Raw genomic sequence first — 17,925 nt, forward strand, 5'->3', positions numbered from 1 at the left:
ACGTATATAATATAGGAAAGCTCACAAAGCAAGTTGAGATCTCTGATTTTGTATTGAAATGTTTAAAGTCACACTGAACAAAATTGAGAAAGATCTTTGAACGGAAAACAACAAAGTAATGAGTTCGATAATCCAGGAGAAATAAAACAACAGAGTTAGTTACTGAGAGAAGTGGATCTCAATCTTTGAAGCTGATCAATCCAACGATCCTCATTAACATCGGAAGCCCAATCAGGAGCCGTTCCAGGGAACGATATTGCTCGCATTGCCTCCATAACCCTAACGGCATTCTCCTCGATTAACGGCGATCTCCTACGCCGTTCGTCCTCTTCGAACGCTCTACGGATCTCCGATTCCGTCTCCGTCTCCGTCTCCGCCTCCGTCTCCGCCTCTTCTTCGCTCTCTGCGTCTGCGTTTATACTAATAGAAGAGATTCTTTCCTCTGTTTCCGGAATCATACAATGGCCGTTGGAGAGGCCGTGGCTGAAGCCATCTCCGCCGCCGATCGGATGATAACTGTCTTCCTCATCGCTCCCGTCGTTCTCTTGATCGACGGCTGAGATCGGTTCGTAATAGTCCTGTGAACCGTCTACGGAATTAGAGTCTGAATCGCTCCCGGCGTTATTGTTGTTCTCTGCAAATAACAAATCCAGCTAACTAATTAAGCAGAACCCAATTCCAAAAATCTACAGAGATAATTGGAGAGACAGAGAGGGTAAAACAAATCTGCTATCAGAAGAAGGAGCGCAAAGAGAAGAAGAACCTTCCATGTGATCAGTAGAAGCGACGTAGAGAGTAGCTTCTTTTCCGGCAACTCGAGACGGAAACGTATTATGACGGTGGTGAAGATGAGAGAAGCCACTAAGTTGACTCCGGTTCTGGTAAATGGTCCTTCAATGAAAGCCCATATTTAATATAGATGGCCTTTTTTTAAGGCCCAACAGTTATCTGACTTCAGCCACAGCCTTGGCATCCCAATGGTTTAATTTATAGGAGCAAAAATTAAGTTGGAAAAAAAAATGAGGAGAGCTCAGGAGGGTGGCTTGTACATCTGAGAAATCAGAAGAATGCGAAGGACCCAACCAACGCGGATGCCAAATTCATCACAGCTCATGCACCAGCCGGGAATCGAACCCGGGTCTGTACCGTGGCAGGGTACTATTCTACCACTAGACCACTGGTGCTTTTTGTTAGTCTGTGTATATTTATGTTAATAATGGTTCTGCTTATCCGTTTGCTAATACAGAACGCAAACTTGCTTTTCAAAGTCTTGAATCATAACTAAGTTGAAAAAAAAAAGAAAAGGAGAGAGAGCTCAGGGGTGTGGCGAGTACATCTGGGAAATCAGAAGATTGCGAAGGACCCAACCAACGCTGAAGCCAATATCATCACAGCTCATACACCAGTCGGGAATCGAACCCGGATCTGTACCGTTTGCAGGGTACTATTCTACCACTAGACCACTGGTGCTTCTTGTCTGTCTAATTAATAACTTGTCAGGAATATTAAATTTGTCTTTGTCTTTGTCTTTGCAACTACGCAACTAGAAAACGACGAGGCAGCTCGATACAGGGGACAGAGATGCCCAGCCATGTATATCGTTGGAAAGTCTAGTACTGTATGTGTATGTGTGTGTATGTGCATGTTTTGTTAGGTTATTTATTGGAAGGTTTGGAAGGAACATAGGTTTTGTACAACTTTTACCAAAATTTCTCGACGACAACATCATCGACAAGCTCGACAAATATAATCTAACATAACAGTAGTAGAAAACTAGAAAACCTGACAAAACTAGTTTTACAAACAATAACAGAGAAAAAACAAGATCCTCAATCGCTTAACCCTTTTGTCTTTTTTTTTTGTTTTTTTTCAGGCAGTGTTAGAATCGCCATTCAAGTCATGAAAGAAAGATTTGACCCCTTCGTAAGTGGACCAACAGATGGCTGCAGCAGGAGCATGGAAGAGCATTCTCGGTAGCCATCCCCTTAGAAGTCCTCTGTATCCGTCTTTCTTCACTATCGTCCTCAGTACATCGCTAATCGAACCACTACTGAAGCGGTCGCATCCACACACACCCTGCACATCATCACCACATACGATTTGAGGCCATATCTCACACATTTTAAAGCAAAAAAATTGCATCTGATCCCTCCTCATCAGATCACATATGAAACGAAGCAAATTGAAAACTTATCTCCTACACTCTGTAAATGTTATAGTAATAATACAAGTCGTGCCGCAGTAAGACTGAATTAGTGATAGCTCAACTGGGAAATTTCATTGCCTGAAACCATAAAACACTCTACCTCAAACCAGAAACCTACTAGTAGAAAGTAGAAACATTGAAACCAGATAACTATTCAACTTTCAACATAGATTGGTCAAACCTTGAGAAACTTAAACCGCAACTATAAAATTATGTTGCAGCTCTAGCACATGATGACCATCTGCCAATAGTCTGATAGCTCTATTTACACAAACCACTACAAAATACATCATCTAACCACTAAAGGAACAAATCCAACTAAGAAGCTTTAGACATTCACATATATTCGAAATCCTACACACGAGTATGAGTTTCGAGACTAAAAGCGTCATCTAAAGAAAGCGTTCTGCAGCACTGCATACATCAAGAAGCATAACCCATCTATCGTTTATTCCAATCCAAAACTATACAGATAACAGACAAAGAGCAAACAATCCTAGAGAGAAAGAATCATTCACCTGGCATTGCAACTGCGTCTTGACAACATCAAGCGGCGTAGTGACAGCAGCAGCCAATCCACCAGCAGCAGCTCCAGCGGTGGCATGAACCAACCAACCTTCCTCATCACTAACCCTTTCAGGAGAAAACTCCATCAACCCCTTCTTAGCCGCCTCGTAAGTCGTAAAGTGAACAGCGGTAAAAGGCGCGTTCATCAAAACCGTCGTCCTATAAGAAGCATAGAACGCACCAAACCCTTCCTCACGCATAACCCTCTTGACACAATCCCAAACTCCTTTATAAGTCCCTTCGCCCATCTGCAACCTCTGCTTCACCATATCCATGGGAGTAAAAACAGCATCGCTCGATATAGTCGCGAACACGCCGGAGATCGCATGAGCAGCGGAATTGTTCTGGTTCCCTGCGGATAAGAACTTCTTCGAAACCTCGTAGAAGGAGAAGTAAACGGCGTGAGCAGGTCCAGCGCCGAGACCCATAGCCCAAATCCCTCGGTACAGAGCTGAAGGTCCTTCCTTTTGGACTATCGAACGGAAAGCTTGCCGGATTCCGACGGGTTTCAACGGACATGGCCGGAGCGCTTGCATATGGGTCTTCACTGTGTCGACGGGAAACATCGCCATGTGTTCGACGGAACCAGCAATCGAGCCGGCGATCATGAATTGCCAGAATTTAAGGCCGTCGTGAGCGGTTTCATGTTTAAAATCCGGTGACTGAGAGACTTGCCGGAGATCTGGTTCCTGGAATTTGGGAGCGGTTGTAGCCTCCGTAGCCATTTAGGGGTTTTGGGCGTAGATCAGGAGGCACTTGGCACTAAGCGGCTGAGATTTTAAAAACCTAGGAAAAAAAAAAGTAGTGTTTTTGCGGAATGGTTGGAGAAAAAATTAGACCAAATCGGAATAGTGAAATCACCGACGAAGAGAGACGGCGGTGAAAACAGGCGTGATGTGGGAGAAAGATTGGTGTGGTGGACTACATTATCCCATGTCATATAGTTTTTGTTTTTTATTTTGGGTTACCAAAGTATCAACCTCCCTTGTTGTCGTCCAAAGGTTTGAACTTTCTTCCACAATTTTTTTATTTCAGGTGGAAAAATTCGAACCGGAACTCTGTTTGACTTTAATTGGTTGATGAGCGAAAGAAATAAATTTTGGACCAAGAACAAAAACCATACAACACAACTACCGTTCTATGTTTTGTAACTATTTTGGTAATCATCGTTTACTTCTTTCTCACCTCTTTTATCACTTTCTATCACCCAATCGGATAAACTAAGCTTTCTTTGTTTAGTTTTTACTTTGGTTTGCTTTCTCTTGTATGAACTGACCGCCAAGAAAAGTTATCAGCAATATTTACACATAAATGTCTGATTAAAAGTTCTTGGATTAGTATCTTTACTGATCAACATTACAAACAGTTTGGAGCTCTTTTTTGGCTACATTATATATACGAGGCAACATATTTGACAACATATTTGCCAAAAAGGCTCGACGCTACTGTTTGCCATTATCCGGCTCGTCGAGAAAGTTGTTCCTGAAATGTGCTCTCAAAGATCTTGTCAGCATTTCCGACCTCAAATCCATCTCGTCGGTGTGACTCTCGTATCTGCGTTTTGTACATTTTGTAAGTGTCAATTCAAAATGTTTTGTATATCATCATCATGTTATGCTGGTAACTAAGAGTTCTCTAGGCAATGGGAAGCGCAAGAACGTATCAATACACAGTAAGCGGATTCTGATATCACTTACCTCGCTTTCAGGTACGTTTTGGTATTGGGGAAGCACAAGGCGTTCAGCAAACTCAATGTATGAACAAGGGATATATTTGGTGACACCATCAGAGAACTTGAAAGAAATTGAATCTGCTACAGTTGAGCTTTGCAGCAAACCACCATCAGGGCTAAGTGAAACAAAAAAAAAAAAAAAAAAAAAAAAGTGAAAAGATATGTGTCACTCTCATTGTACACCCAATTAGCTTAAAATCTAATCTTTCTTTTTATTGAGGAGTTAAGATTCGTTCTGAAACCTTTCAAGACTCCTCCTTCAGAATTCAATTTAAGACCTTTTTCTTCTAGGAACTGATTGAGCTTCTTAATTTTGTTTAGATGAGATCTAAGTCGATGGACAGAAATCGTTACATGGTTAAGAGCATAGCCATTGACAAGGGTCCATGCTGCATATTCACTTTCCCTGTAGATCAATTTAGCCCAACACACATTCAGTTAGGAATCACTACTCTAGCTTGATCTGACAAGACCAGGATAATTAAGGTCATGTGTACCTAGCCAATTGCTCAAACTCAGAAGACAGAGGCTTTTCCCAAGTTAAGGTACCCAAAGCACTAGAAAGAGCAGCATACTTTTTCCCATTGGGCGATGCTTGAGTGTACTTTCTGATCACATCCTAGAAACAAGAGAAATTGCCTTCAAATCTCATAACACACAAACAACCATCTAGGATCAAACCAATGACAGCATATAATGTACCTGAGTCTGTGAACTCATCTGGTCCACAAGGAGCTCTGAGATAAAAACTCTTGGCAAAGGACCGTTAACGCCGCTTCCACCAGGAATAGCAGAAACATCAGGAGGTGCAAACCACAAAGCTCTAAGCTTTTTGGCTGGAAATTTCAGCTCATCCATCGGAGTATACCCATAGTCAAGGAAAAAACTTGCAAGCGAGTCAATCCCATAACCACTAACCTAGACACATTTCAACAAACAGAGTCCAATAGTGAGTAACTTAACTTTTATTAAAAAAGTTTTAAACTTTGAGACTGTACTTAGTGAAGTGTAAGATCCCAGTTCTTAGAAGCAGCCAAAACAAAGAGAGGGTTAAGGAAACTATACCCCAAACGTTCTAAAAGCGAGATGGTCATAGCAAAGTTGTTCGCCATCAACGGATCGAACAAGTTCCAAGACGGATTTAGGCGTCGGGTTCCGATTTAGGTAAACTGTTTCCATCTGCCCTAAGACACTCCTGAAGAAAGATTCAGCAACCTGATTCAAGTGTGAAAATACCAAAGTCATGCACCCACAAGCCAAAAGTATCAAGTCGTCAAAAACAAAGTTTCGACATATAAAGCAAAAGAACGAACCTTTGAAGACGATCCGTGAGAATCATTGTTTGACGACATCGAGGAGTCTCTTCCAGAAGCAGAGATGACAGAGAGATTGCGTTTTCCGGCGGAGGGGAGCCGAATGAAAGATCTAGCAGAGTTGGAAACAGAGAGCGTCGATCGTAACGAAGTAGGAAAAGATCGGTGGAGAGAGGCTTTAATGGCGAAGGAGTGGAGTGAAATCATGGTGGAGAAGTGGAGATGGTTGGTTTTGTCGCCGGAAAGCGTTTGATGATGAGTGAGAAAGCACCGATCGTCTTAATGGAGCTTTCGTAATCATCTTCTTCTCTCATAGTAGAGAGCCGTGTCGTATTAGATACTCTACCATCTGACTAGACGTGGCGATATTATCATTGCGATTAGTTTAACTTTTTTGGTTGACAGTGGAGTATTATTATACATTGGATAATCTGTAAATTGTTGATTTTCAGAAGAAGATACTATACGAAGTTACGAGGTTCGTTTTCTCTTTGTGGACCAATCTTATTAGATTTACAATAGCTTCGGTTTAAATGTGGTTTGGGATGGTCAATAGTTAATAGGCTTTTCATCTATTTTTTGGGCTCTTTTAGATATGACCGGTTTCCCAGTGGGCTTCTGATGATCTATAAAAAAAAAAGAGGCACGAAGAAAATTTGACTTTAGCAGTCATTGTAAAGTTCGAACAGTAATTTGGAAGTGTAAAAAAAACAGTCAAGAGTTTCCAACATTCCATCACCACTTGTCACAAGACACGATCAAAAACCAAAACAAAGAATCTAGTGATATTTATGTTTCAAGTATGTATGTTTATCCTCAAAGTTAATCAATTCCATATTTTTTGGTTTAGGGTTATAAATTTATAATAGTCATTAGTAGGCATTTTTATGCTAATGATGCAATCATGCATATGGAAAATTGACGGTAGTTTTGAAGATCAATACATATCAGAAAAAACGCGGTAGTTGATATCGTAGTTGGTCCCGACAGAGGAGGAGTAGAGTAGCCTACTACACATGTGGTGAACCCATTTTTAGCCTTACAACCCCACCAATTCGGCAAATACTTGCCATATACGTCCTCTTCACAGAGCCGGCGCTATGTTTTACTTGGCTACAAGCGAACCCAAAAAAAAAGGCTGCTTTGCACATGTTTATACTATTTTTTTTTCAAATTAAATAATAAAACTGGATTTGTTTAACAAAAGCACTAAAAGTTCTAAAATATCAAAGATCGTTATTTTTTAATTTTGTGAAAATGATTTTTCTTGCATTTTTACTTGCAAACTCATTCCTTTAAAAAAGACATCTTACTAAAAAAAATATCAAATATTAGCATAAACAAAAGATATATGGAGAATAATGTAAATAAGAAGAACAACTTTAAAACTATATATGTTATAGAGAATCACAACAAAGAGAAAAAGTTAAAAAGTTTACCTAATAAAATCAAAATAGGTATAAGATTTATAGGCAAAATCAATGATTTGAGAACAAAAAAATGGTGAATCTAGAACTAGAGAAAGAAATAAATAATATTGAACAAGGAGATAAAGGATGTGAGTAGAGAGGCTAGAAGAAGAACGGATGACCGCTAGGGTTAATTGATATTTTGTGTTATGGGACTCGAACAAAGGAAATGAAGATGAGAATTAACTAAACACTACCACTAGACTACGTATACTTTACCAAATTGTGCGGCCGAAATATGTTTAATAAATAAGCGGCCGCAAGCAAGTGCTTGCTTCGCTTGTATCTGTGGCCGGCTCTGCCTCTTCATGTAATCTTAAAGATACTTTTGCATCTCCTTTTTTCTTTTTTGTCAATAAGATATTTTCATTTCAGTTTGACAAAGTTGTAAAAGTCGATAATGATATATCAGAACTACAAATAATAATAACAGAAATAAAGACACAACCAAGGTTGGAGATATTTTTCTTCCGGATATTTCTTTTTCCCCTTTTTAAGACCATGGGCATCGGCGTTGATTCGGGCCGTCCCAGGCTTTTTTTTTATTTTAATTTAATTAGAAAATGCCCATTATTGAAAAAACGGTTCTTATTTTAGGACGTTTTTCGTCCGTCTTCTTCGCCACGTGCTCTATTCTGATTGGCTGTCGAATTCTCTAGGGTTAAAGGAAAATAATTTGTCGACACAAAATTTGTTCGACTTCTTTCTTCTCTCGACGGCGACGACAAAGGCGATCCACATCCTCGACGATTTCACGAAGCCGTTCGGTTCTTCTCACCGGAATTTCTTGACAAATTACTGAAGCCGATCTTCTGTTTCGCTTTTTCTTCCTAATTTCTCGAATCATCTCTCAGATTAAGAAGGTATTGTAATTGTTCATCCTTCTTCTTCAGATTTCTGTTTCCTTGCCCTAAATTCTCTGCTCGATTTCGTGATTTTTGCCTTTTTGAATTCTTAATGTCTACTTTGGGCTTTTACATGTGTAGATTTCAGTTGGTATACACTTCTGTGGATTTTGATTTTTGTCGATAATAGAAACAAAACGAGCTAGTGTATATTTTGGTTAAGTATAACTTCGCAATTGTCCTGTGAATTTTGTTTGAACTTCGTGTTTTTGGAATTTTTGAGCTTGAGTTATTTGAATTACAAGCTTCAGTTTTAAGGAATAAGGATTTGTTTGTTGTAATTCTCTGCAGATTCTTGATCTGGAAACAGTTTAAGGCTGTTGAGCTTGTAAAATCATGGGATCTTGCTTTGTTCGATTTACAAGGATTAACATGTTTGATGCAAATCTCTACCAGAACCGAGGACAGGACAGGTTTATGTCTGCAATTGCAATCATTTTGACACAGGACAGGTTTGATTTCTGGTTGTTTTGTAGTTTAATTATTGTGTACAGCCAGTTTAATAGTTTGTTAGAAGTGCATATAAACGTTGTAATCTTATCTGATTCATTCAATGAAGAAATGGCGAACATATTAACTTTTCTGTTCCTGTATTCCTTTAGTGATGTTCATGACATTTTTGTGGCTATGAAACGATAGTTTTAGTTTGAAGGTTCTCATGGTTTAAAGTATCTGTACAATCTAAAGAAGTACTTTTGTTTTATGTCAGAGGCTCAAGGGTGCTAAAGCTGGAGAGAAAGAGTCTCGAATTTCTTCTGAAGCATTATTGTGGAGTTGCTGCAACCAAAGAGTGCATAAATTAAACAATCCAATCTTGATTAACTTTTATTCTGTTTTCATTGTCATCTCTTCGTTCAATTTCTATTTTGTTACTTGGCTGCAGATACCAAAATGCAGGCAGACTGGAGAATACGACCCCTTTCGGATGTAATGACAAGGTTTGTATATTCTCTGTCTAGTCTCTTTCATTATTGTTTTGTATTGGTTGTGTTGAGCTCACACATTATTGTTTCTTTATAGTTAGCTTACACATTGGATCGGCTTATGAGCAATTTCCTGATACATTCTCTGTGGAAGCAGTTCAATTATATTTTGAAGGAAGCTGGATTAGTAAATGATGATTCAGCTCTCAACAACAAGCTGGATTAGTAAATTCGTTTTTGTAATCTTTTTTTAAATATGCTTTTATATCATGTAACTTTAAATTTTATGAAATGCAATAATTTTATGAAATATTTAAACTTTTAAAATATTATTATTTTATTTGAAGGACCAAATACAAATAGACACCAATGCTCATACTAAAAATAAGAACCTTTCAAAATAATACTATTAAATTTGAAGGACCAAAAATTGTCCTATACCAATGCCCATGCTCTAAGTCTCCCTTTTCACGAACCGTCCCTACAAATAATTCAAAAGATTTCCAAGAAATTTCGTCAGAAAAAAATATTAAGTTAGGCTTCCATAATCACAAAATTAGTTAGAGCATGAATGAAAACTAAATAAATAAAATGAGTTATGGTTTAAAGACTTGAAGAGTGTAGGAGGAAGAAAGAATAAGAAAGAGACCTTAAAACGAGGTCGTTTATCAGCGTTGAGTTTTCGGACTTGATACCTTATCTTCTTAGAGAAGAGTCTACTCTGTCTTTTCTCTTTGTACCTTAACACACTTGCTTCTCTTTTCATGTTTCTCTCTTCCTCTATCACTGGAACTTCTCCCCTCTGCATACACTTTAAATCATTAGTATTAATTAAATCACTAGTTATAACTTGCAAAACAAGTAAAGGATTCACACAAAACTAACATAAAAGGAATTGGCTGGAGATGAAGTATCTGTCCACAGAGGTTTCTGGTGATCAGACCAAGCATCGATAACTTCTTGATGGTTCAGATTCAGCTTCAGACCCAACTCTTTGTCTTCATAATCCGTAGGCTTACTGTCCCAAAACCTGAAACTTGACCCTTCTTGATCAGTACTCAAGCTCTTTTCTTCTTCCCCTATATCTTCATCTTCGTCTTCTCCCCAAAAATCCCATTTGATTTCGTGAGAGCAGCTTAAACTGTCAATGGTGATGTCGAATATGCTGTCGAAATCATCTATAGAATGGTCTTGAGAGAGAGCATTAACAGACTCGAAGGTTGAAGAAGGTAGAAGATCTTCTTCTTCTTTCTTCGGCAACCTTTGTGTATCCATAGAATTCTTATCTTTTTCTCTCACTCTTTTTTTTTTCCTTCACTCTAAAATGTTTTTCTTTGTAAATCCGTCACCATACGAAAAATTATATATAGAGATCCAATATTTACAGAGGTAGGTGTTTCTTTCTTTAACACTTTTTATATGTGATGGAATTGATACGACGTTGCATCTTATCCCAAAAGTGATGGAAAAATCGCAAGCTGATTGGTTGTGAGAGTCCAGCTTGGAACCAATTGTGGGACCTTCTTACTGGTCCTTTGGCTCTCACCAGAGACCATTTCACCCATGTGTTTCATCTCTATACTAGTTGCCGAATCCTAACCCTCCTAAGGGGTAGGAGAGAGAGAGAGAGAGAGAGAGAGAGAGAGAGAGAGAGAGAGAGAGAGAGAGAGAGAGAGCTATAATATAAATTTTGAAAAGTATTCATAATATCTACGGAAACACTTGTACACTTGTGTTGTGTAGCATATACAATTGTACATGATATGGAAATATTTAATATTATTACTAAGAAGAGAATAAGTTTTATGGCAAACTAGTTATTAAATCTTGATTTCTTGAATGGTTGAACGTAGTCTACATCCCTTCGAATGCCGTAAAGGTTGTAGCATCAATTGCGTCATACACAGCGTGAATCTGGTTCTGTATCTCGGATCATCTGAATGGTACGGAGATCTTCCAACATTCGTTGGTTACGCTTCTTGATTCCTTCTCTGAACAAGTTGCTACCTGTGCAGTCTGGATTTTTGGTGTTTTGAGACTGCCTAGTTCGTATCCTCACTTCCTTGCTTCTCAAGTACTCTGCACCTTGTGCCTGAACTGTTGGTGAATTGAGAATTATTCAGAACAATCAGATACTTTCTAAGTAACACACAGGTTAAAAGTTTCTATCCATTCTGATGGAACAACACAATAGTTGGTAATAGTCAGTTTATAAATTATCAATCTTTCCAACCAGAATATATCTATGATCATTACGACTCGATGGAAATTCCAATACTTTACACATGACTGTAACATCTACAGGCTTAGGAGTTAGGAGGAAAGAATTTCATAAACTACGTTCGCACAGATACCACTATATTGAAGGAAAGGGAGGGTGGGAGTGAAATTACGTTTGAGGATGAGAGAAGACCAACATACAAAAATTGAAGGACACGAAGAAAGCAATAAAAAAAAAAAAAAATCAGAACTCTGTTCCAAGCAATAGACATCAATTACAGAAGACACTTTGATCAATGAATGTACCTGAACGTGAAGATGTTAACGAGGCAGCTGAATCCCTTAGTCTCTTTACTTTCTCAGAAGCATCAATTATTTCAGAAAACTCTTCTGATTTGGATTCAATAAGGCTATCCTTCTTAAGGCTCAATAGCGCATTTTCAGAAGCCTAAAGCCATCACAATGTCATAGTAAAAGGATAAGTCAAAAGCAAAATTAGTAAGTTACCAGTTTCGATTGAGCATTTCAAGAATCTCCAAAGTCCAAACCTTCCTCTGATATGAATTTCTCACACTAAAACTAAAAAGCATAGAGTAAATTTACCTTTCCTGCAATAGAAGGGAATCCATTTTCCATAGACTGGAATGCAAATTTGGCCCATTCTGAATGTGAAACCCTTAACCACAAACAGCTAGGAGACTTGAGCTCCCTCAAATTCAATGCCTCATACCTCATAGCCAAACAACTCTACTCAAGATAACAACAACAACAACAACACATACAATTTAGTAATTCTAGAAAAGAGCACTAATCTACGAGGACAAGAATACGACCTCCAAATCACCGATAAGAGCAAAAGCACGAGCGAAGAATTCAAGTACGGAGAGCTTTGCAACGATCGATTCTCCAGAGAGCTCACCGAATATAGCAGCCGATTCAGATCTCATGAAATCTCTCAGTCGGGATCTAATCTCTGCAAACGATTTCACATTCATTGCGACCAGAGACAACTCGAGAATCCGAAGAGACTCTTCGTCGAACCTGCAAAATCAATTAGAAGAAAACCCAGTTCTCTGAGCCAACAACATCACCAAAGAGAAATTGAGAGTTTCAGATGATTCGGAGGAAATCGAGCAAAGGACCTTCTCTCTTGTATCCGATTGAGAAAAAGATAAGTCTCATCAACGTTCATCTTTCCCCAGATAGAGAAGTTGTGGCGGGTCTCAAATCTTTTTCCGGTGTTTCGAATTTCCGATGTAACTAACGTTATGATTTGAATTTTAACGGCGCATTGTTAATTTTTTTGACGGCGCAGTTTAAGAATTAGCAGTGGGCCGTAACACATCAGTTGATTTAGGCCCATTAAGGTCAAAACGATGTCGTTAACTGACCTTCACCTATTAGGGTTTTTTTTTTTTTTTAAGTGTTTCGTCTCCGTTTGGGGTTTCTGAAGGCAAATTGCTAAATTCTTCCACCGGACGATTCGACAAAAAAAAAATGGTGAAGGGACGTCAGGGAGAACCTGTCAGGTTATTATTATTCATCTTCTATTTTCTCTGATTCAGTACTCGCGCTTATTAATGCTGAGGAATCAATCTCGTTAATTAACCTTTTTGTATCCATTAAGGCTTTTAATCAAGTTGTTGCTTCACTCAATTTTGTTTGTTTCTTTTGATGCAGACTCTATGTCAGAGGCACCATACTTGGGTACAAAAGGTGCGCCATTGTTTACAGATTTGTTAATTTTTTTTTGTAGTTCTGGTTTAGTTGATATGGCTGGTTAGTACACTTTGTGACCTTAGGTTAGTTGCTTATAAGATTCGAATTCTCTTAAGATAATGATTTTACTTACTGTTATTATCCCAAAACAACTACTTGAATAGTTATTTTGTACATTATCGTCTTGTACCTTCAAGTGTGTGATAGGCTGCAAAGTGTTGCTGTTGTTTCTGGTTTTTCATTCGTCAGAATGTGTCCTTAAAGACGTTTTATGGTTATATATATGAATAGGTCGAAGTCAAACCAGTACCCAAACACGTCCCTAATCCAAGTCGAAGGAGTTAACACCACGGAGGAAGTGGGATGGTACAAAGGTAAACGAATGGCTTACATCTACAAGGCCAAGACAAAGAAGAACGGTAGTCACTACCGATGCATTTGGGGCAAAGTCACAAGGCCTCATGGTAACAGTGGTGTGGTTCGAGCCAAATTCACATCAAACTTGCCTCCTAAATCTATGGTAATTCAACTCACTTCCTTATATATGTTGTATATCGTAGCTCTCGTTGTGATTTGTTTGGTGGTTCTAATATAGTTTGGTGATTTTGTTTTCGCAGGGAGCTAGAGTAAGAGTGTTTATGTATCCGAGCAACATCTAGATCTTTGTGTAACTCATCAACTGATGGTTTTTTGTCTGCAAAACCTTGTCACGGAGACCTTCTCTTCTTTATTATTTGACTCTTCTTATCTTGAAATTGAAGTTTTGAAGAAACAAATTGGTTTAATCGAGAGTTAACTATTTTGCGTTTGAGCTAAGGACTGTAAAAAGTATCAATTTAAAAACAAATTTTACAACTTAGCAGACGACGGAATCTAGACACGTAGCTTTAGAAGCTACACGAGTCCCTTTAACTTTGGTACCACACCAATGTAAACATGACGTGTTCATCGAGAGCATCGAGATATATTAATTGAATGGTCTTTAAAGAAGACGAAGACGACGACACAAAACCTTGCGTATGCATCCATGGCGTCGATGCCGAGCAAACTAATTGTTCTCCTAGTCTGCTATGTCTTTCTTCTCGGCTATGCGTCATCGTCTTCATCATCATCTGATATATCTCTTCCATCTTCGTCTCCGAAGGTCTCCTTGGCCCTGTACTATGAGTCTCTCTGTCCGTATTGCTCCGCCTTCATAGTGAACCACCTCCCGAAGCTATTCGAAGACGATCTCATATCAATCGTCGATCTCCATCTCTCTCCGTGGGGTAATACCAAGCTCCTCCCCGATAACGTCACTGCTGTTTGCCAGGTCCTACTTAGCTTCTTCGTTTTCTTTCAATTTTACGAAATCGATGCCTCCGATTCGATTGAATTAAGCTTTAATTTAATGAAATCGGTGTTTTCTTAACCTAGATATTTGATGTTGTGTGCTTCTGATGAGATTTTGACAAATTGGTTTTGCAGCACGGGAAATATGAATGCTTCTTGGATACAGTAGAAGCTTGTGCGATTGATGCTTGGCCTAAATTGGTATGTGTGATCAGGATGAGAGATCTGATTGTCTCTGTCACAAGTTGAATTTGGTGAGGGCATGGTTGTGAGATAAACTTTCCAATTTTTTGTTACTTTCGATTGCAGAGTGATCATTTCCCGTTCATCTACTGTATCGAGAAGTTGGTGACTGAACACAAGTATGACAAGTGGGAGACGTGTTATGAGAAGCTCAATCTCAACTCTAAGCCTGTTGCCGATTGTCTCAGCAGTGGACACGGAAACAAGGTTAGTAATCCCTTATTTACTGAATGCTTTCTTTAGTATTGGAACGTGTACCATTCTGAAATGGTGTTGCCTGGTTAAGCAAGGAATATAGAAGAATGCCATGGACAGTTTTATAGGCTGACTCCTACTTATCTGATTTACCATGTCCTTGTGTTGAAGCTTCTGGGTATTCACAGACTTGTGCATTCAGTTTCTAATCTTTTTTTTTTTTGCTGCAGCTTGCGTTGCACTATGCCGCCGAAACAAAGGCACTTCAGCCTCCTCATGAATACGTACCCTGGGTAGTCGTGAATGGTCGGCCTCTCTATGAGGTTCGTTTAGTTTGCTTCTTTACACAGTCTCCTGAAGTAATGAATTCTTAATCTTAGCCAATTCACTCTCTCTCTCTCTCTCTCACTCATGCGTGAATGATTAGGCTATAAATCAGTTTTCAGTCACTGAGACTAATTAGTATGCATTCTTTGGTATGTATACGAGGAAGCCTTGTTTTATACGGCTGCAAAACCCTATGAGCGGTTTCCAAATGTAAAAAGTCCTTGTTCTTGTGATTGTGAGTTAGATGGGCCTAAGCAGTTTCGAATCAGGGTATAGTCTTTAGTTGTGTTCAGCATACGGGAAGTAGAATTGCCCCTAGGCTTCTTGGCAAAAGCTGATGAGAACTTAACTGTTATGAGGAGCAGGAAAGTTTGATTACTGCTACCTGTAGTGATGGTTAAATCCTCTTCACAAAATGCATCCACTTGTTTCAAATTTGAGATTCTCATAATCTTATAAGATTATTGCGTCCGTAATAATCCATTGATCAATGGGAAAAGAAGATCTCTGTATGTGTTTGTGTTCGATGTTTCTTGACTCTGAACCTAAGCTTGTTGTCCTTTTCTCTTTTACTGCAGGACTATGAAAACTTCATAAGCTACATCTGCGAGGCGTACAAAGCTAATAAAGTGCCTGGCGCATGCGCCAAATATTCATCCGGCAACTTCATTCGCAGTTTCAACATGAAACGCTTCCCTCTGGTTTGCCGGAAAGGAGTTCTTAAGATGTCGGATGTGTTGGAACGTATCAAAACCTCTTTATCCTCATACATCAACATTGCAGGCCTGCTATAAACCCTTCCTGTTTCTTTTTACCTATGTGACAAGACAACACACCCTAAAAAAGCTATCTAGATCCTGGGATTTGATGAATATATATGTTTCAGAATGTGTGTTTGTTCACTACCTTTGAAGAATCTCATTAGTATGTATCAGAATGTAATGTATGTGTGTTTGTTCACAGCCTTTGAAGAATCGCATTATTAGTTTTATATGCTTGTGTCATTAATTACAAGACTAGTTGGACTTGGTGGAAAAGATGCAGTACTTCACAGTACTTAAAGGTTTATATTAAATCTCTCCTCTGTTCGGCTCTGGCAATTATTTATTTTTGGTGAAAACGTATATTTAAGTTGGCTTGAGTCCAAACAGCCAGACACCTATCACTAGTAGGAAAGTAGCCTAAGGGTTGAAGATGGAACAGTACTGAGTCTTGAGACCGTGACCCACTACTAACTTCGACGTTGACCATACGGTCCATACCATCGATATCTCGAAATTATGTTTATATATCGCAATCGATAGTTATATAACCCAAACGTATAGAAAGACTTTAAACCTTTCTTTCTCGACCTCAGAAAAAATCTAATTCAAACGATTAGACATAAAGAAAAACTTTCCTCATACGTGTATACAAAGTTACTAACCATTATTGGAGTCAAGGGAACTGACTATTTCAGCCTAGTAAATTTGGCTTATTAGTCAAATTCGTCTCCCTCTTATTCTACATATGAATGTTGCCACATTCATTGGATACTTATTAATGAAATATCCAAAAATACCATATTAAATATATGTTTAAATACTATAAACTTTACTCTTAGTAGTAATTTGGAAAGACGTTTATGAAACTAAATAAAAATGTGGTACTAAATAAAAGCAACAAAATAAATGATTTGTTTTTTGACTAAAATAAAATAAAATAAATGATTTGTTCTTTCTCGTGTCCGTTGGGCAAACAAAATAAAGAGTATATGACATGTCACATGGTTTGAATAAGTAGACTGTTCATATTGTTTTTAAGGGGGTGGCTGGCTGACTGATGGGTCCATCGTCCATGTATTGTTCTAGTCTCTATCAAACTGAAATGTAATTGATTTATCTAATTGGTTACAACCTTACAGGTATAGTTCATCATTAATTATAGTAGGATAATATAATGTGGCTTTGGCTGCTGGCTCGTCTTTTTCAAAGCCCATGTGGTGGTGATTAGGAACAAAACAAATGCGGATAATGATTTTGAAGGACCACTAATTTCGGAGCTATCTTTCATATATAGGGGGTGAAAACGTCTCAAAATATATAGAATCGTAATGCAAACGCTATGATTACATTACATATTGGCTAAGACGACTTTTACATATATATATATATATATATATATATATATATTAAGGTCACAAGCTAAGCTAAGAACGGTCACGAAAACATGACGATCTTATAATGGTCAACCAAAAACTATGTCATTACTGACGACAGGAAAAAGAAAACACTACTTCCATTACTTCACCATTGTACTTTATAACCTGACTCCATTGGACTAGACTAAAGTATTTGAACATTGTATTATTCTTTAAACCCCATTATATTAGCTAATCGACATTATTATAGTTGCTAGAATTGTTTTCTAAGACAAAATCTGATCATTGAATTGCAAAACAGAAGTTTAGTTTTCAAAATAGAAAGTAAATATAATATCAAACTGACAAACAAATTATAACAACTTTTTTTAACAAAACATACAAGGCAAACACCTAAGCTGTAACCTGTAAGGTAAAAAGGGTTGAAGAACACACGTGTGGAATGACACGTATTAGAACACAGTGAACACGAGGCCATTGTCGGTCAGATATAGTCGCAAACAATAGGGCTGGGCATTCGGGTAACCCGTTCGGGTTCGGATATTACCCATTCGGATTCGGGTAAACGGGTTTAGAAAAATAGATTCTATTGGGTATTTTTAGATATATGGGTTCGGTTCGGTTTGGGTACTAT

General features: G+C 38.3%; 7 protein-coding genes, 2 long non-coding RNA genes and 3 other non-coding genes across 20 annotated transcripts; 4 read left to right on the forward strand and 8 right to left on the reverse strand.

Annotated features, from left to right (window-relative positions):
• Positions 1 to 29: 29 nt before the first annotated feature.
• LOC104739266 (uncharacterized) lies at positions 30 to 1,038 on the reverse strand. Its single transcript, XM_010459560.3, has 2 exons — positions 764 to 1,038; positions 30 to 634 (listed from the first exon to the last, which is right to left on the reverse strand). Exons 1-2 carry the CDS (start codon positions 768 to 770, stop codon positions 156 to 158), a joined length of 486 nt encoding a protein of 161 aa, XP_010457862.1. The 5' UTR covers positions 771 to 1,038; the 3' UTR covers positions 30 to 155.
• Positions 985 to 2,252, forward strand: LOC104739269 (uncharacterized). 2 transcript variants are annotated; one of them, XR_759966.3, is made up of 3 exons: positions 985 to 1,155; positions 1,247 to 1,441; positions 1,874 to 2,252. It is a non-coding gene; the product is annotated as an uncharacterized LOC104739269 (long non-coding RNA). The 2 variants fall into 2 exon arrangements; XR_759967.3 differs by lacking the exon at positions 1,874 to 2,252 and adding an exon at positions 1,548 to 1,728.
• Positions 1,027 to 1,112, reverse strand: LOC147927777 (small nucleolar RNA snoR114). The gene has a single exon (XR_015581204.1). It is a non-coding gene; the product is annotated as a small nucleolar RNA snoR114 (small nucleolar RNA).
• Positions 1,114 to 1,184, reverse strand: TRNAG-GCC (transfer RNA glycine (anticodon GCC)). The gene has a single exon. It is a non-coding gene; the product is annotated as a tRNA-Gly (tRNA).
• Positions 1,312 to 1,397, reverse strand: LOC147927778 (small nucleolar RNA snoR114). The gene has a single exon (XR_015581203.1). It is a non-coding gene; the product is annotated as a small nucleolar RNA snoR114 (small nucleolar RNA).
• On the reverse strand, positions 1,646 to 4,079 carry LOC104739268 (uncharacterized). The gene is made up of 2 exons (XM_010459563.3): positions 2,725 to 4,079; positions 1,646 to 2,076 (listed from the first exon to the last, which is right to left on the reverse strand). Exons 1-2 carry the CDS (start codon positions 3,496 to 3,498, stop codon positions 1,870 to 1,872), a joined length of 981 nt encoding a protein of 326 aa, XP_010457865.1. The 5' UTR covers positions 3,499 to 4,079; the 3' UTR covers positions 1,646 to 1,869.
• A 10-nt stretch (positions 4,080 to 4,089) lies between these two features.
• Positions 4,090 to 7,575, reverse strand: LOC104739270 (2-oxoadipate dioxygenase/decarboxylase, chloroplastic). Of its 2 annotated transcripts, none has more exons than XR_759968.3 (7): positions 5,819 to 7,575; positions 5,571 to 5,720; positions 5,208 to 5,423; positions 5,003 to 5,124; positions 4,748 to 4,911; positions 4,471 to 4,621; positions 4,090 to 4,327 (listed from the first exon to the last, which is right to left on the reverse strand). XR_759968.3 is itself a non-coding variant. In XM_010459565.3 (7 exons), exons 1-7 carry the CDS (start codon positions 6,023 to 6,025, stop codon positions 4,229 to 4,231), a joined length of 1,113 nt encoding a protein of 370 aa, XP_010457867.1. In that variant the 5' UTR covers positions 6,026 to 6,218; the 3' UTR covers positions 4,090 to 4,228. The 2 variants fall into 2 exon arrangements, 1 of the variants encoding a protein (XP_010457867.1); XM_010459565.3 differs by having other exon boundaries at positions 4,471 to 4,625; positions 5,819 to 6,218.
• Positions 7,576 to 7,656: 81 nt separating this feature from the next.
• On the reverse strand, positions 7,657 to 10,536 carry LOC104765082 (zinc finger protein CONSTANS-LIKE 6-like). 6 transcript variants are annotated; one of them, XM_087484170.1, is made up of 4 exons: positions 10,001 to 10,536; positions 9,811 to 9,917; positions 9,571 to 9,596; positions 7,663 to 7,781 (listed from the first exon to the last, which is right to left on the reverse strand). In XM_087484170.1, exons 1-3 carry the CDS (start codon positions 10,388 to 10,390, stop codon positions 9,584 to 9,586), a joined length of 510 nt encoding a protein of 169 aa, XP_087340296.1. In that variant the 5' UTR covers positions 10,391 to 10,536; the 3' UTR covers positions 7,663 to 7,781; positions 9,571 to 9,583. The 6 variants fall into 6 exon arrangements, with proteins under 6 accessions (XP_087340293.1, XP_087340296.1, XP_087340297.1 ...); XM_087484171.1 differs by having other exon boundaries at positions 7,663 to 7,776; positions 9,569 to 9,596; XM_087484168.1 differs by having other exon boundaries at positions 9,765 to 9,917.
• LOC104774631 (uncharacterized) lies at positions 7,981 to 9,453 on the forward strand. Of its 2 annotated transcripts, none has more exons than XR_015579936.1 (5): positions 7,981 to 8,150; positions 8,484 to 8,644; positions 8,902 to 8,982; positions 9,076 to 9,130; positions 9,213 to 9,453. It is a non-coding gene; the product is annotated as an uncharacterized LOC104774631 (long non-coding RNA). The 2 variants fall into 2 exon arrangements; XR_015579937.1 differs by having other exon boundaries at positions 9,217 to 9,453.
• A 265-nt stretch (positions 10,537 to 10,801) lies between the features above and the next one.
• On the reverse strand, positions 10,802 to 12,567 carry LOC104743173 (protein DOUBLE-STRAND BREAK FORMATION-like). Its single transcript, XM_010464285.3, has 5 exons — positions 12,478 to 12,567; positions 12,169 to 12,376; positions 11,939 to 12,082; positions 11,642 to 11,783; positions 10,802 to 11,212 (listed from the first exon to the last, which is right to left on the reverse strand). The coding sequence occupies exons 1-5, from the start codon at positions 12,525 to 12,527 to the stop codon at positions 11,013 to 11,015; spliced, it is 744 nt and encodes a 247-aa protein (XP_010462587.2). The 5' UTR covers positions 12,528 to 12,567; the 3' UTR covers positions 10,802 to 11,012.
• On the forward strand, positions 12,545 to 13,865 carry LOC104739272 (large ribosomal subunit protein eL33w). Its single transcript, XM_010459568.3, has 4 exons — positions 12,545 to 12,864; positions 13,016 to 13,051; positions 13,346 to 13,574; positions 13,672 to 13,865. Exons 1-4 carry the CDS (start codon positions 12,833 to 12,835, stop codon positions 13,711 to 13,713), a joined length of 339 nt encoding a protein of 112 aa, XP_010457870.1. The 5' UTR covers positions 12,545 to 12,832; the 3' UTR covers positions 13,714 to 13,865.
• Positions 13,812 to 16,142, forward strand: LOC104739274 (gamma-interferon-responsive lysosomal thiol protein). The gene is made up of 5 exons (XM_010459569.3): positions 13,812 to 14,366; positions 14,522 to 14,587; positions 14,696 to 14,836; positions 15,055 to 15,147; positions 15,730 to 16,142. The coding sequence occupies exons 1-5, from the start codon at positions 14,082 to 14,084 to the stop codon at positions 15,943 to 15,945; spliced, it is 801 nt and encodes a 266-aa protein (XP_010457871.2). The 5' UTR covers positions 13,812 to 14,081; the 3' UTR covers positions 15,946 to 16,142.
• The last annotated feature ends 1,783 nt before the right edge of the window (positions 16,143 to 17,925 follow it).

Source organism: Camelina sativa, chromosome 14, assembly GCF_030686135.1.
Source record: "Camelina sativa cultivar CO46 ecotype springtype chromosome 14, ASM3068613v1".
Lineage (NCBI taxonomy): Eukaryota > Viridiplantae > Streptophyta > Magnoliopsida > Brassicales > Brassicaceae > Camelina > Camelina sativa.